This window comes from Varroa jacobsoni, unplaced genomic scaffold, assembly GCF_002532875.2.
Source record: "Varroa jacobsoni isolate VJ856 unplaced genomic scaffold, vjacob_1.0 scaffold_437, whole genome shotgun sequence".
NCBI lineage: Eukaryota > Metazoa > Arthropoda > Arachnida > Mesostigmata > Varroidae > Varroa > Varroa jacobsoni.
Window position 1 is genome coordinate 306,367 of NW_019213339.1, and position 17,058 is coordinate 323,424.

The 17,058-nt window shown below is 39.3% G+C and overlaps 3 protein-coding genes across 3 annotated transcripts in view; all 3 read right to left on the minus strand.

Moving 5' to 3' along the window:
* Positions 1 to 189: 189 nt before the first annotated feature.
* LOC147753502 (uncharacterized) lies at positions 190 to 4,484 on the minus strand. The gene is made up of 2 exons (XM_086968319.1): positions 2,916 to 4,484; positions 190 to 2,500 (listed from the first exon to the last, which is right to left on the minus strand). The coding sequence occupies exon 1, from the start codon at positions 3,958 to 3,960 to the stop codon at positions 3,055 to 3,057; it is 906 nt and encodes a 301-aa protein (XP_086824445.1). The 5' UTR covers positions 3,961 to 4,484; the 3' UTR covers positions 190 to 2,500; positions 2,916 to 3,054.
* A 157-nt stretch (positions 4,485 to 4,641) lies between these two features.
* Positions 4,642 to 17,058, minus strand: part of LOC111260436 (uncharacterized) — a 42,256-nt gene continuing 29,839 nt past the window's right edge. Inside the window, exons 12-14 of the mRNA XM_086968331.1 lie at positions 10,753 to 11,286; positions 8,962 to 9,098; positions 4,642 to 8,639 (exon numbers count right to left, since the gene is read on the minus strand). Of these exons, the coding sequence (XP_086824457.1) occupies positions 8,202 to 8,639; positions 8,962 to 9,098; positions 10,753 to 11,286 (1,109 nt within the window). The 3' untranslated portion in view covers positions 4,642 to 8,201. The remainder of the gene's footprint in view (positions 8,640 to 8,961; positions 9,099 to 10,752; positions 11,287 to 17,058) is intronic.
* On the minus strand, positions 14,382 to 16,994 carry LOC111260419 (uncharacterized). Its single transcript, XM_022833167.2, has 2 exons — positions 15,688 to 16,994; positions 14,382 to 15,443 (listed from the first exon to the last, which is right to left on the minus strand). The coding sequence occupies exons 1-2, from the start codon at positions 16,952 to 16,954 to the stop codon at positions 15,241 to 15,243; spliced, it is 1,470 nt and encodes a 489-aa protein (XP_022688902.1). The 5' UTR covers positions 16,955 to 16,994; the 3' UTR covers positions 14,382 to 15,240.

Genomic DNA, 17,058 nt, shown 5'->3' on the forward strand with positions numbered 1-17,058 from the left:
AGCTATAAGATGAACGTTCATACATATACAAAGCACGAATTTAAACTTGCTAAGAAATCAGGTAACGGAGAGAACGATATACTAGTACAACAGCAGCAACAATAGTTGTTACTATCGTACTAGCTATAAACGTACGAAGACATTTATAGCGTACTAAACTAACTGTACTGGCAAAAAGAAATAACACCGTTCTACTAGACGAACCGTATATATTTATTATTATTTTTATTTTATATAATTTATTATTATTATATAATGAAACATACTTTATCGCGTCGTATCTCTCCCGACCTTTATATGATTCACTATATTGCTAGACGTATATTGTACTATACATCTATTTGTGTGTAGATCCTTACGAGCTATCCACATTCGTATCACTGTAATTGTTTTTGAGATTCCTCTTCTTTACGTTATTGGCCTCCTCACATATCTAAAGCGATTTCCCCAACTGTTCTTTATCTACCGTTTGTCTGACCGCTCCCATACTATCCTCTCCTAGATCCTTAGGTATCCTATGGCAACTCCTATAGTCATCTTTCTACGAGTGTATTCTCGTATCTCATTGGTAAGATATCCCCTTTATCGCACTGAGTTAGGCAAAAAAAAACGTTCGCCTGTCACATCGTTCACTTTCATTCCCTTACCAACATACTTCGCTTACATAGATCGTTAATCACAATTAGCTGTATATTAGGTACGAGTAGTTTTATAGATCATTAGATAAAGTACCAGTCAAATCCGACCTTATTATTTTGTTTTGACATAATATACATTAGTAATCATCTGCCCCATAGCTGCATTTGTGTATGTGTGTAGCTTTCTATTTAAGTTCTGCGTTTTTATAGTGATCTTATATGTATTTTTACACTAGATACTTGTTTCTATTTTCATTATTATAAGATAACGCAGTAATGACATGAACTATCCCAAGTGAAAATGGATAATGTGGCTTTCTTCTGACAGCTTCTAGCAACGGTGATACATAGTTCTTTATTAGAAACCTGAGTAAATCGGATGTTTTGCTTAGCGCAGACAACTTCTGAAATAAACTAGACTTACATAACAATAATAGTGATAATAATGGTTCTGTACAGTCAAAATATGCCAAGGATTTGACTAGCAGAAAATGCGAGTATATTTGAGCAGTTTTTTTTCATGAGACAACATTGTGAAGCGCTACATATAACTATCTCACAATAATACAAACGGCACAATAATTAACTGATACACAAAATAAAACTAATTAACAATAAAATGCGTACTAAATGAAACAGCCGCTAATTGAGAATCTGCCATCGAGAACGTCTCGAAACATATGCCTAAGGCAATTAGTAAATGATTATATTTTTATCCATTTTACTGCCTTAGCTTGACTCTACTTGGTTTTGTTATTCCTGAAGGATATACGCGGCCCATTGCTATTTCCAAAGCCCTGGCCGCGGCGTAGACAGCAACAGAGCCGGTCATTTGAATGAAGTGTCTTAAAATGATGGTTAAGCCCTTGCATTCGATTAAAACGTCTGCGACATTACTGGCACTCGTAATCTATAGGTAAATGCTCCTGGAAATAATGGCCTTGATATCCAGTTTCAGTTCCATAGATGAAGCATTGAAAACGGCCATTGACCTCAAGGCAATGCCAACGCGTCGAAAAAGCCTTGGTATCTTCAGACGCCTGTACTCGGTAACGTCGTTAGCGGAAGATCGCCGAGTGAATTCTCTATGGGGTGACTGGCTCAGGTCCTCGTATAGGCTTGGGCAGCCGGTCCTTTTTTTATTCGTCGGAAGAACCATTTCATTTAACATTATGCTACTATAGTATCAATATCGGGAAAGTCCTGCAACGTCTAACCATAACTGAAACATCGATGTGGTATTTTGTGGACAGGCCAAAAAGGCAAAACGTATGAGGTTGCTGTTTACAATCGCCACTTTACACTGATGAAGTCGATTTCGCTTATAATCTACAAATCGCAACTTTTGCTCGTCTGATATACAAATATAATACATAATTACGATTGCTAAAATGCAATGGTATAAATCGAACACGAAAGCAAAAACAATCATACATCCCTATGTTATATTTATCTGGAATTAAGTCTGACGACCCGCTGGGCTTGAGCATATCAATAAGTGAAGGAAAGGAATAAATGTATGGTACCCTAAATTTTCATTGTGAACGTTACGTTAGTAAACTATAGGCAAACTGGTTACGGGTTTCGTTCTAAAGGAATACAAGTAACATGCTTAGTTATTCCTTAACGCCATACATGAACAATAATTTTCTTTTAAAACGTTGCTCCTTTTCTTTAGTATAAGTTAGAATAATGAGTGCTTTATTAGTTTAACACCAAAATCTTTGCAGTCTATTGGGTTAACCATGTAGAGCGTGTCTTTCTGGCAGTCTCCTAACATTGGCCAACATGCTTTTTTTGACTCATTTAAAAGAAGCGGGTCTCATTGCTTCTTTCCTGTACTTGACCAAATCTTGATTTATCTGGAATCAAAGAGATAGGTTACTCTGTTACAATACATTCATCGCGACTACTTCTTTATTGACAGTGTTTTCAAGGAATTACCCAAAATCAACTACATTTCTACAGCTAACCTTCAGCTGTCTTCTTTTTGTAACAGACCTTGCTACAGGCACGAGGCATTGTGTCGAATACCTGTTCAGAGGATCTACTATATATATATATCTAGCAAAAAATAAAAACAGCAATAGTACCGCACGCTATTCGTCTATATTTGTCCAATGTTCACAATTGTTTTAAAGGTAACTCTACAAGCAATTACATAATCCAATCTGTACAGCTGTCTTTCGTTTATTAATGTACATCGTATTATACATAGACGCCGATTTACTTATTATTACCGTGGAATTTTCGCACAACGACCTTTTTTTTTTATACCTTGTTATATGAAAGGATGTATTTTTCTTTCCAGTTCCACAGTGGCGAACGAATCACAGAATGCGTAGGTATTAAGCAGGCTCGAATTGTTCGTTGTCTCGGTGTTGCTACGCTCTCTTCCCGTATCTTTTTCCACAGCTTATTGTGCACGCTCTCTGCACGATTGCTGTCTACGATGAGAGGATTTCATGTGCATAGCCCGTGCGGCCGTCGACGCAAACGACCTATCACAGAATGCGCAGGCATATGGCTTTTCGCCAGTGTGCTTTGATCGCATGTGGTCCCGGAGTCGTTCAGTGCGCAGAAACATTTTCGAACAGACTGAACATCTTAGAGAGGACGGAGATGCCGCGTGAAGCCGATAGTAATGGTCACGTATTGAGGTATACAGCTTGTTCTGGTAATCACAAAGAGAACAATAGTAAACACCATCCGTTTGCTTGCCACCGCCGACGCAATGGATTTTACTATTGAATTTGTTGTCAACTTGTGTATCACTATAACGCTCTATATGGGTATCAGTCGGTTGCTTCTGCTGCTGACTTTGCTGACCATCATTGTCATCCTTTGTGCCCTGCTTTTGCTGTTTTTCCGTCTGTTGCTCCTCGAGTGGTTTTCGACATGCGTTGCGGTGACGACAGTTAGCACGTTCATGATGGCGGAACTTCTCGCGCCTCTCTAATAACCTCTCCTGGAGTCGTTCCTCTTTGATTCGTCGCGAAATCGCTAGCGGCGCCAACGTTGCTTCAACGTCGTCATTGTCACCACAGCCAATACAAATAGGTCTACCTGCTGCTACATCGTTACGGTGAGCGTAGTATCTACTTGGCGTTTCACTACAATTGAGATTGTCCTGACTTCTGTCAACGGGGTTGACCTGATTTTGAAGATTACACTCACTAGTAGATTTTACTCTCACGGCTGGTGCGGCATTGCACCACACAACAATGTCCTTGTCGTTGTATTCGTTACAATTCGCTATTTGGTCAACGTTGCCGTCGTCATGAATTGTGACAGCGACACTGCGTACGTCTTCGATGATCATGCCACTAACATTTTCCAAAGTGTCATTTGACCTTTGCCCTGGTGATAGAAAAAAGTTCGGTTATTGAAGCACTTGTTTAGTGCGTCACACTTTTGAAAGGTGCGCGCCGAATTAGATCGTGGTAACTTTATATACGTATGTATGTATATGAAGTTACCACGATCGGCTCCTTATGAGCCGAAAGGTCACAACAATGTCGTTATATTATCTGGCTCGTATAGTCTGATTTCATGATGCGACGGGATAACGATCATATTATATGTACATACGGGGATCGACTGGGTGCGTGAAGTAAAGGTGGGGATTACTTATTTTTATAGTATAAAAAAAAACCGAAAGTGTGTGTATATGTGATAATTCTATTTATCCAATCATTAAGAACTGACTTCTCTCACTTTTTTATTTTTATTAAGTTCCACCAGTCGCTTTTAAGCGATTTTAGTTTTGTTGATGCTCGGTTTCCACTGTTGCGCTACTTTCCTAAGAAGTCGCTGTCGAATTCATTGAAAGGTTGTATCTGAAATGAAAAGCAATATTATTAATATGCTCAGAATATACTCTCAAGCTTTACTATCCACATAATGGTGTAACAAGTACGCCAAAGCATTAGATTTATAATTATCTTGTTAAATAAGATTTTAAATATCCTGGTTCCATCTTACTAACAGAAAAGTACCTGTATAACGATATATTATTTTTATTAAATAAATGCATCGCTTTATATTGCCATTGTTTCCTAGTAATATGTCTATAACTAACAATATGTGTATATATTTAGATTGTAATATATAGATAATGTATTATTTTGTAATGTGTATATATTTTCAATAATTATATTATTACGAACATGTAAATTGAGTTGTATAGGACCCTCACAGGTAAATTATTTTCTACGAATGTTTTTGTTCTAGCTCCTCTAAAGGTACTTACAAAGGGTACTGACATACAGAGGAAATGGCTTGGAATGGGTTTTCTAACCGCAATGCGACAACAAAATTGCCGGTCGCAATTCAAGTTCATTGCCCACATGGTTATGGATATGTGATATTTGTTTTTATACTACCACTACAATCGCTGATGATATGCAGTAACTGGGATGGCGTAACGGTAAAAATGATTCCCTTTATTGATGTATGTGATCTTGTTGCTCGTTTATCGATAGGTGCTTGAGGACGATAAATGTGTTACTGTACAATATATATATGAACTTCTAATAGAAATATGCGCAAACCCTTATAAGTCTGCTGCAGCCACATACACCTTTTGTTATGATATAGAAAACATAAGGATGAATGAGTAAGTAACAGTGTTGTTTATAGAAAATGATCTTAATATTTGAGAAAAGATGCGTATACGCACTGTTATCTTTCATGGTGAGCCTTAGCTGTCCTTTCTAGATACGGACAAATTTTCTGAATCGGTGTTTTTTTAAAAACTGTAACTATCGTTGCTGACAATGTTTATAGCAAGTATATTAAGCTGACTATCCCTTAACGACGGAGGTTTTATTAATATAGCAAACTAGGCCTATTCCACCTGATTTTGAGTTTCGAGGCCAGCGAGTAATGTCTATTGATGCAAAAACGTTTTAAAAAGTTTTACGTTTGTAAATCTGGAAAACATAAATTTACATCTTTATTTATTCTCTGGGCAGAGAAATTCACACCTACACGGTGATTTTGCTCGTCAGCATATGCTTCTAGAAGTAGATAAAATTGGTGTAGGACCACTTATTGTAACAGGTACGTAAGAATACCGCATGGTAAACCGTTGTATTCAATGTACATAAATACGAAACTTCATAAGTATTATAGAAATAAGTAGCATCTACGCCTTCGATCGTGATTTGAGTGTTTTCACATACGCCGATTTATGCATTAACTTATCAAATGGTTTCTCTCATCTTGCGTACGCTTTCAAAATAAAAGTGTGCGGGACAAAATATAAAATTGGATAAAACTAAAAGCATAAGGAGCTGCTTTAAAAAATAGATCCTGCCTTGGACAAAGTTGATAATAACAGGTAAGCATTGAAAGTCGACAATGCCACAGTATCCTATCAGTCATGCATGCGTACAATCGTCGTTTGTTACATTATATTCATTATTAGTTAGTTAGTAGTATTCTCTTCTGTTTTGATTGCACGGTGCAGTTTATAAGTATATACAGACTTCGTAGGGGGATGAATTGTATCAACATACATTTTTGGGTGATGTACACAAATGATTTAATTATATCCATATATCTAGGTACATATAGAAAATGTTCGGAATCAATTGGGCAATACCTGATGTCCCTGCTTATAAATTGCATCTAGAAACATATATTTGGATGAAGTTGTTTCATCATGCGCCAATAAATACACTCGTCATGGATGTGCTTGCTTAATGCGATTGTCATTCGCGTCAGTTATGACTTCAATTCGAGACTTACCCGCTCATAAATTATTTTCAAAAAACTGCTTAGATAAACGCATAATTTTTTGACAGTAACTGTCAGTAAAGCAATCTTGGTTCAACTTGTCAGCGAAATACTATTTCGTCGACTTCTGGTAAGCCAACTATCCTAAAAAATCATTCGTCCAAAAAGGCCAAAATGCGCAGAAAGGTGGCACAGACTATTTGAGGCCCTTGAGACTTATCCGGACGACCTAACTAGCAATCTATGGTATGATATGTGACAACATATTGCCTTGAAATAACCAGTATTTCGAGTATCAATTCAAACATGGCTTCTTTGGGCCATTTTGGTGCATTCTAGACTTCTTTCCATCTAATCCCTATTGCGTACTTATCGTTTGCAGCCGCGAAAGGTTCTCTCCACGATCGCTCTAAAAGTGCACAAAGACTGAAAGAAACAACGATTTCGAACCCATCGTTCTCACGCCCCCAAAACAGCTTATAATTTCGGTTGGGGGGGGGGGGTCCAGGGCAAAAGCATTGTAACATAGCTGATATTGGATCATATTCCGAAAACGAACTTTCTGCGTCTGCCATAGGAAGTTTATGATGTTTTTAAGAAAGAACAGGTCTTTTTCTAGTAGCAAGAATAACGAATGAGCACGTGCTAGCTTAGCGGATGATCAGCCCGCCAACATTTGTTTCGGTTTATCCTAAACAGTCGTTTGGGTTCTGGTCAACTGAACTTGATTAGTCTCGTGTGAAAAAAGCTTCGTTGCGCGACGCCCTGACACTAGGGTACCCCATTGTAGACTATGCTATTTTCCATTATATCATACAATAGTTTTGTGAAATCGAAACGAAGCTACTATTTTAAGCGAATGTGTAACAATTAGTTAATTTAACTCATTAACACACGCAGATTACTAAATTACGTCTTCATATGTTAAAGTTTTTTCGCTGGGTCTTTGCTCGATACTTTTAGAAGCTGTTCACCGTTAGTAAAGGGAATGTCGTAACATTTTCTTATCTACTGTGCATCCTGGAGATGACGGCTAGTGGGAAGCGTAATGTGAGTGAGTTATCTGATGCAAATGGAGGCTAACGATATAAAATACCATTTGCTGATTTTCTGTCTCGAAGGGCAGCTTCAACGATTCGCTTAACGTTTGAACATTAGCTCATATCATATACTATACAGCCATTTAACATAACAATCGTATAAATTTTATATCCATAGATGAGCTTAGTTGCATTTCATAATGGGACATAATGTACTATATAATATTTATGCGTTTCTGAACGCTTGTCACATGTCATTGTGCGCGTGCACTGCGCCTACTCGTCGACCAAACCATAATGATAATATTCATTGTAATCGTAATTATATCTAGCTCTTAGCCTATTTGTTCTGTGACCGCACATTGCACGGCTCCTGTTCGGTAAGTTGAAAAAACTTTATTACGCTGACGTCTTATGGATGTGAGGATGCTAAACAATATCAAAAACCTTGCATATTGCACAGATCCTAGGGGATCCTAGGTATACAGGAGCCTCTCATACATGTATTAACAAAAGTCGTTCGGCATGCATGTTTTGTTAGGTAAGCCCACTCATGTAAATTCAAAGCTTGTTACGTACACCGTTTTCTGTCTTTCTTGTTGATTTGCGTCTATTTACGACTACTATGGTACTACTTTCGCACTACTGAGTCTATTACTTTGTCTTTCCACTTATCATGCCATCAGCAGTATTCGTGATGACTCTAATTATTAAATAACAACGTCCTGTTCCGCTTTCGCTCGATCTTTCCACCACAACGTTATTCATCAACTTAACCCATCTAAGGATTACGTTCCTGCTCAATTGCAACGATTGATTCGTGACTTTCCCGTAAATCGGCACTGCCCCAACTCATGTGCGTACTTAAATGTAGGTGATGGCCAGTATCAATACGCTGAACGTTTCTCGTAAGCCGACCGTGTTTAGCCACTTGGTGTTGGTACAATACTGCATTGCTTGCGAACATCCGCCCGCAGAGTACACAGCTGTACGGTTTCTCCTTGGTGTGCCGTGACCGTTCATGTCTCTTAAGGTGTTCGGATCGAACGAATCGCCGAGGGCAATATGAGCACTGAAGTGGCTTGACGGACGCGTGCCGATGATAAAAGTGCTTCTTCATTTGGCCAGCGGTCTTGCCCTGATAAAGACAGAAACTGCAGCAAAACGCCCCCTCCATGTTCCGTACGCCGCCCTTGCAATGCAGATGGACATTGAACACCTAAAAGGCATTAGAAGGCGGCAGAAGATAATGTTACTGTCGCTCTCGTTTATCTATCATTGCCTTCATGCGTAGCACGTGAATTTGACGCTCCACTTACGCTTAAATGACTGATTAAATGCATAAACAAAACGGTAAATAATTTAACACGTTGGATTATGGTAGTGTGGGTTAGAAATGAGATGGGAACAAAAAAGAGGTTCACGAGTAATGAAGGCCGCAGAACTACCAATAAAAATAGGATCGACGAGATCTTTTGTACTAGTAATGTAAAACGAAAACTTCTTTTTCCTAATAGCTAAAATGCAAAAATCTATTGCACCTGGTCAGGCGGTAGGCCAAGCTCGATGTCGGCACTGTCCGGTGGAAGGTCCAATATATTAGCATGCAAAGAATCCAATGAGAAGCCTACGCCTCGGAATGTGTTTCCTGAGTAACAGAACGGCAGTATTGAGTAATTTTGATTAGTTAGTCACAACTTAAATACGATAAAACAAACTTGAACAGATTTTTCTAGAGTCGGATCGGCAGAAGTACACGAGGCTTATTCTGATTGTTTTCAAATTTGCCTTCAACTAGTTTAGCGAATGCTATAAAGTCAACTGTCGCATATTGTAATTTTAGCATATTGAGTGGCCAGTGCTTCCTTACACATGGTTTTCTTGTACAATTACGGAATACATCGTCATATTAAAAGCTGTAGAAAGCATACAATATTGAAGTTCTTTTTTGGTTTCGATGCATCGGCAATACTCGGCTTGAGAACAACAATTGTTCATCCCTGAAAGAAAAGTCTTGTATTAGCATTGATTCTAGATATTTTAGATTAAAACATCTATAGCGTCAATGCATATTTAATAGTATGTTCGCACGGTTACCATTTGAATGTTCGTGTTACTTTTCGATTTAAATTGATTGCCAAGTAAGATTTTTCGCATTCGAAATACTAGACGATATTTCTTATTAAATCTATGTCAATTGCGAATAGTGATCGACGTTTAATGTCACTAAGTAAAAAGCCATTTTCCAAAATCAATAGGATACGGCCTTTATTTCATTCACCAATGTGGATTTAGTTTTACATTAACAATGATGATAACAGAGTTAACATGAAACTCGCAGTTTTAATTAAATAATTTTGAATTCAACACTACGTACGCTGTCACTTGTAATGAAAGTGTCATGTCTCATGTGCGAATAATAAATAATACTTTATTATACATAATAATCTGTAATAAAGGACCTGCCTTTTGCGGTCTCGCACGATGGCGCGTGCTCGATGCCAGGTAGCTTGATCTATTTGTTCTTTTATGTGATAATCGATAGTTTAAGCAGCGTCAAACAAACACAAAGAAATCAACAATAGTTTTCTATCAGACCCTCTCAGCGTAATTATGACTTGCTAACTCCTGACAACAACAACAGTACAAACATCAGTAATAGCACTCGTCTGGCATCAATCGACGTTATTGTGCCACGTGTATATATATATAGTCTTATTGGCGATGATACGTGAGTCAACGACTTCTGCCGTCGAAGACCTCACGTACCTGAAATATATTTCGACTTGTACACTCCGCACTGCCGCCACTCAGATAAACGTGCGCATGTAACTATCGTATATAAACTGCGATCTTTGGCACAAAGAGATTCGACATTAGTTTACAAGCTATAGTGAAACAAACGCTTGAAAAAATTAACGGGCCTGGCACACTAGTAAGATGAAAAAGATGTTGTTTGATTCCAGCCTCGTCAAACGAACTATAGTGCATGATGATACATGCGGCATGTGAGAGCACTGATGCCGTCTACGGTAATTGAAATGGCAAAACAAAGCATAATAACACAAAACAAAAGCAGGCAAAAATAGTACATTTTATATATCAGACATATACTTAAAGAAAACATTAGATCGATTGTTTATTTGCTCCGCAAAATTCTTTGACCAAGATTTTACTAAGATCACACCTTTTCCATTTGGCTCAACGTGTTCACTTCCTACTGACAGATGTCTGCCTTCCTGGCTCTTTCTGAAAATACGATACGGTGATGAAATTGTCTGATACGTTAATTATTTAGCGCCGGCTTCGTTCACGCTAAACTAGGCCCCCACCTCCGGTACCACTATTACCACTATTGACTATCCGATGTCCGTGTTTGAAGTGGTCGTGCCATTGGGCAACGGAATCGAAGCTCATGTCACACTGGTCGCATCGACGAACTTGCGCTTGCCGGCGATGCTCACGCACCTCGTGACGTTCCCGTTGCTCTGGTCGCTTAAATCGTCGTGGGCACGACGAGCATTTCAATGGCGGAAGTGTGCAATGGACGTTATAATAGTGAGACGACGCTGAATGGAAATACTCGCAACGATGGGAGCAGTGCCGACAAACGTAGAAACGGGTGCCGTCGTGTGTTTCATGCCGAAAATGTATCGGCCCAAAAATAGTGGGCAGAGTCGCAAGCAATTGTTGTGCGACCATCGATTGACTAACAGCGCCTCGGTCAGTCTCGATCATAGTTCGAGAGCTGGTCCGAAGCTGACGATGTCGATCGTGAGTGTTCGTTATTATACACGAGCTAGATGAATTCGACGCAGTTGCCGAAGGAGGTTCGAGGTCAGGTATGATATGCTGTTCCAGAGATCCTACAAGATGATTGATTGAAGATTTTCGATCAATTAGAACCCGGTAATAAATCAAACTAAAATGTCCAATAATAGGAATGGTAACTGGGCCGTTCTTGGTTGAGCTGGGAGAAGTCGGTAGAGAAGAGGATGCGTCACAAGGTGGGGAAGATTCATGGAGGTACTATGATGAGACTGTTCGAATGAAGTAAGTTGAACAGGAATCGGAACAGCTACGTAATCGATACGTACGCCTCAAGTGTATGGGGTACGGGAGCTAATAGTACATTAAAAAGTGAGTGAAAACGCAGTTTGTTAGTTCCTTGAAAATGGGTGCGGAGGCGACGGTGGCGGCGACGGCGACGACGACGACGAGAGCGATGACAATGACGATTGTCTTTTTTCTTAGGCTTCCCGGTGGAAAACTATGAAATATTGTTCTTAAGGAATAGACATCATGGGAAATCGTATTTAAAGCATGCAAGTAGGAAAGAAACAGGAAAGTGCAACATCAAAGAGCGCTACGCTGACCAAAGTCGGTCTTCTGAAAGGTAATTTTTTCAAGTTTCGTTTGTTGTCGTTGTGCCAGTATAACTTCATGCTTGTTCAGCGAATGGCTGACACAAAACTCAGATGGATTAAGCATCGTTAGCTATCTTGATAGCAATGATAATGACGACAATAATAATAATAATAAGAAGAAGAGGAAAAACATAATGCTTTAATATAAACCATCGTCTTTTTTTCAAATTGTTCGTTTCATATTTTACTCAAAATATATTTATTAGGATCAACTTTTGGCACTTTACGAAATCCCTAAACGCTAATCGGTTCTCGTCTAATTTTCGCAAAAGTTGTGGTTAGCAGGGCCGCTCATCATGTCAGGATACGCCCAGCAAGCATTGATGTCTTGCAGAGGTGACCTTAACTGGCGATGTTTCTACCCAGCACTCAGTCACTGCACTCGACTACAGCTCACAGAGCTCGAGTATCTAGACTTACTTACAATGGATCTGACAACGTTATAACCCTTTACCTGAAAGAATATAAAGTGGATTTTAGTGCCTGATTTAAGCATTTAATATCTGCATGTGCATAATGTGAGCATTTAATAACTATACAAATGTTTTCCTGTTAAGTAAGCACTCCTATTAGTTTAGGAGATAAAATTTGATCACATGACCGGATGCCAGTAGCGTGCCTGTCCGGGTATGTCAGTAAATTGAACGCACTGGTTTTCTTTACCCAATGACGCTTCCATATCGTACGAATCTATACAAGTTTACCACAGTACAAGATTCGCCATTGTATGATGAGGTGCACATATATATTAATAGCGCTTCCTGCAACTCGCAAGCAGATGATGGTGACTGCCAAAAATCTAGTTACTGTATATACATTTTATATATACTAAACTATAAATGTTGATACGAACGTATCATCACTTATGGTCTACGCTAACAGTTTTAATCTTTGAGGAAAGTATTCTCCATCGATTGCTACCAACTACGATGCATTTACGAATTTCGACGTCACTCATTGATTTCTCATTCAATCGTCCATTGTTTGAATGACCCATAAGCGATAGGATAACAAGTTCGTGATGCCTACTTCTGTCCGGATTTATGAACCTCAAACAAATATGCAGCACTCGAATGCCTAATCGATAAACTGGAAATAAACAAACTGTATTCTTTATAGGAGATTGACACTCTATAAATTGTTAATGTTGAGACATAGTTCTTTGAGAAATCGCGAAGGAGATTCCGCGGTTAAAAGCAAAGTCATCGTTCAGAAGCTACCAAGTTTGTTGGGTATTGTGAATAGATTGTATACTAGTAATATTCTCTTGATGACCGATCATTGCGGATACTTCGGTTCAAGTTTAAAAAAGCAAAACAAAATAAAACAAACATGGATATATATACATTGATATTAATTATCCAAGGAACCGTCTAAAATTGATATGTTTATATACAAAGTTTTACGCACATGTTCATATATTGAAGTCAAAACTTTCGTAAAGCTTACCAGAGTAATCGTAAAGTAGACCAAATATTAATTTAACGGCCATATCTTGTCGAGTAGTCAGGTTCGTTCCGTTGCTAAGTTTGTATACATTACGCATAGGACGTCCATATTATTTATAATAAAATGGCAATAATTTGTGAGCACCTGTGTAATTATACTGTTTTGGTAAGGAACGAGGATGCGTGCGTGAAATTATATTGAAAACTATAACCTCCGTCAATCAGAATTTTTGTTGCAGGATCCCGCTTCTGGTGACTCAAACCCAGTTTTCCTGAACGAAAGCCTCCTTTACCGCAGTCTACAAAGCCGTGTAGAAGGGTGTCTTTAAAAGATTGCCCTCTAGTACTAATTATTACTGCTCGTCCATCTATCATTAAATAATAGATACTCTTGCCATAAAATATGACTGTGATGAACCACTGTCACTATAGCAACTAATTACGCGTAAATACTAGCGTAGCCGTGCACGTTTCGTGACGCGTGTTTGCCTTTCGCATGTCTTTGCAACGCAGTTTGTCCCAGAAGTGATTGCTTTAACCTTGAGCGGATCGTATTATATACACCCAGTGCATACAATAATCCGTATTATTACGTAAGTTGAATTATAAGAACACGCCTTTGACGGTGCGGAACAAATTCATACGGATAATAATAAAACAACACCATACCATCCCAGATCTGGCCCTCTACGTAAGTTCGCCAGATGACAGTCTAATATAGTAAACACGCAAGCGTATACTATCTTTAGTTTGTCTATTACAGGTTAGTCTTTTTGTTTTTTCAAGAACGTCGCTAACATATTGACACGTAAATTAGTTGTCCATGCGTTGGACGCCTTGATTCCGTTGATGTCTAGTTATGAATTCCTATGACGTGATGGGCCTTTCACTCGTTTGCTTAGTGACGCTTTGATTTTTTACCAGAGCTTCTCGCCAATTACACAATGAACCAAAAATATAATTATAAAAAATGCTCTAAACAATAGAAATTAATGAGAGATATTTCCTGTAAAAGCCTGTAAATTCTGTTATTGTTCCCGCAAGTCTGAGGCAAAGCAGACAGATAAAAAATAAATACATTTGAGGTTCCGCTGAGAGTATCATTTATTTCTCAAGAATAAGCAAAATTACGACACAATATGTTATGTTAGCTTTACAGGTTCCTCCAGAGTCATGGCACATCCACACCACTATATTTCGTTTCTATAACAACTCTAAATAACCAATTGATTTTTTCAAGCGGGTAACGTATTTTCGTTCGTTTAGTTTGAACTGAAAAGATCCCGAATCTTCCCGTGTAACTTGTCAGTCTACCCGAGAACGGCCTCCTCCTCAGGGGACGCACATCCTCGGGTAGCAGCACGTTTATCGATTATGATTTTCTACAAATTGCAGTCAAGCACAGGAAAGACATGATTGTATTTTGCTATAATCTGGACGTAGCACTCCACTGCCTAACCTAACCTAGAGATCTAGAAAATAAAGAAAAGAGACAGAAAGGAATGATTGCGTTTATCGTCTGGAAGAGATTGATAAAACAGGTTTCTTCAGACTACCTGCTAACAGTATAAACAACAAGCACGCCACTCTCTTAAATCTCGCTTATGACGCTTAAACAAAGTAGTCAATCAAAAATAGAAAACTTAAATCCTAACCAACTGTGGATATCAAAAACTCACCGGACGCAAATTGTATATATTATGTCGTATAGTTACTGTGATCGTCGTGTACCCGGACTACGTGTTGGCAAGTCCGAAGTACCATAAACAACGTGGACTAGGGGTTGTCCTTCAATCTCACTGGGGCTGCATTGTTTAGCTACGCGGATAATTTAATAAGATGAGCAAAAATTGAGCACGTCAAGCAATTCCCAGAGGGTAGGATACTGTTTGCTCTTATGACTTGTTACGAAGTTCAAATTATCTACTTCTTTGCATCACGTAGCTCAAGAGTTGGTCGATAGAGATGCGAGAATCGCTTGCTTTTCCAGTTCCGTCAAAACGTGCCCGTGTAAACGATAGTAATGGTACTTTAGCATGACGAGCGAGGTCGTTCGATGGTCACATAGCGTGCATCGCAGATGTTTTAGCCGCTTCTTGATCGAAGGACTTGGTCCGCATGCGGAAACAACTTTCTGCCGTTGTGAAGCTGTAAGCGACAATGGAAAGTCTTTAAATTTGTTTGCCGTTTCGTCAATCTTCTCCGAATTTTTTCGGGTTTAAAACAGGGGCAGATGTTTGGCAGTGCTCGGCAAACTTACATCAATATTATCACCCACGATTTTACATTACCCATTAATACAGGCAAAAAGCCAATTTAATGTTGAAGGAAACAATAAGAATATCTTTTCAATTGTTTAGAATAAAGACGCCTCGCATGAATTAACACTTACTACTGCTTGCATTGTCGAAGAACTCTCCAATGCCTGTTTTTGGTCTTTGGATTCCAGTTAGTTGATATCTTATCGGTTGTGGCTTATCCCGTTTCGAACCGTTGTTACTGCTTCTTATCCGCCTCTTGAAAGCGTTTCGAGTAGAGTACCGCACTTCACGCTCACCTTTTATTTGGGCCGTTGTCGTGTACGTCATAGACGTCGCTTCAGCTATTGGCCCCATATTGTCTACGTGATCGGAGTTGGTGTTGCGGGCCTGTGCAACGATTGCTTTTACCTGAAGAGCCGCTTTTTCGACTGAACTTGCAATGTCATTGGTCTGCTGCGACCCACATGCAGTTACCTCTACATAATCAGCATGTTCACTAACTAGTCGAATCCCCCGGTCCCCTACCATACTTTTTCTGCTTTTGTTGCAATGTCCTGGAGTGCCGATTGCACTGGGTCTCACTTCTGGCGATAAGGTAGAAATTACGCTTTTGGGAAACATGCGCCCACCACCGCTAAACCGGCTTGACCCAACTGGAGTCAACTGGCATTGAGAGTGTGGTCCGTCAAATGAACGTTGCAGTGCTACGACACCTTGCGGACCGGTAACGACTACAACTTGTACTGGTCCATTGTTTGCTTTCTTCTCCGCATTTAATAAATGTGGTTCTTCTGGTAAGCCAGCGCTTACGCTACGCTCACTTTTTACTTCAACGTTCCGATGTAAACCTAACATATCACTGCCGTTGGTATTACCGCACGGAGCTTTTCCACTGAGGCTCATAGTTTCAGGGTCGTTCTTACGTTTCTGACCCACTCCTCTTTGCTGGGCATTTTTTGCGATGCTTGCTGAATCTTCAAAAGGCATTTGAACTGGAATAATCGTTTTATCGTTGTTTTCCGCATTCGAATGCTCCCCACTATCCAAAACTTCTAGCGATTGTCCATCATGGGGCAGAATTAGAGATTGATCCCATGAGGAGACCATATTCAATTTCGGGGAAAGGTCGACCTTGCAGATCACAACTTTTGGAATAATCACTTCAGTCGGTGTTGATATTGATGCTGGTGTTTTCGGCAAGACAGGCTCTCTTCCAAGGGAGTGTAGAATAGGATCGTCCTGTTGTTCGATAGGACAATGGTCACCGTAAAAGTCATTTGTTAGCTCTGTCTTTATGTCTGGCAAATTCCTTAGCAGATGGCATTTGTGCAGAGTTCTTGCTGGTTCGTCGTCTGAACCAGGGTCAAACCTCGAAAAACTGTCGGCTGACTCTTCCATCTCTAGCTTCGTGTCTTTCTCTGCAAAGTAATATCAAAAACCCACTTAGACAAAATACATATTTAGTACTTTTGTATCTCTCTTGTGGTGCGACTAGGTAGTCA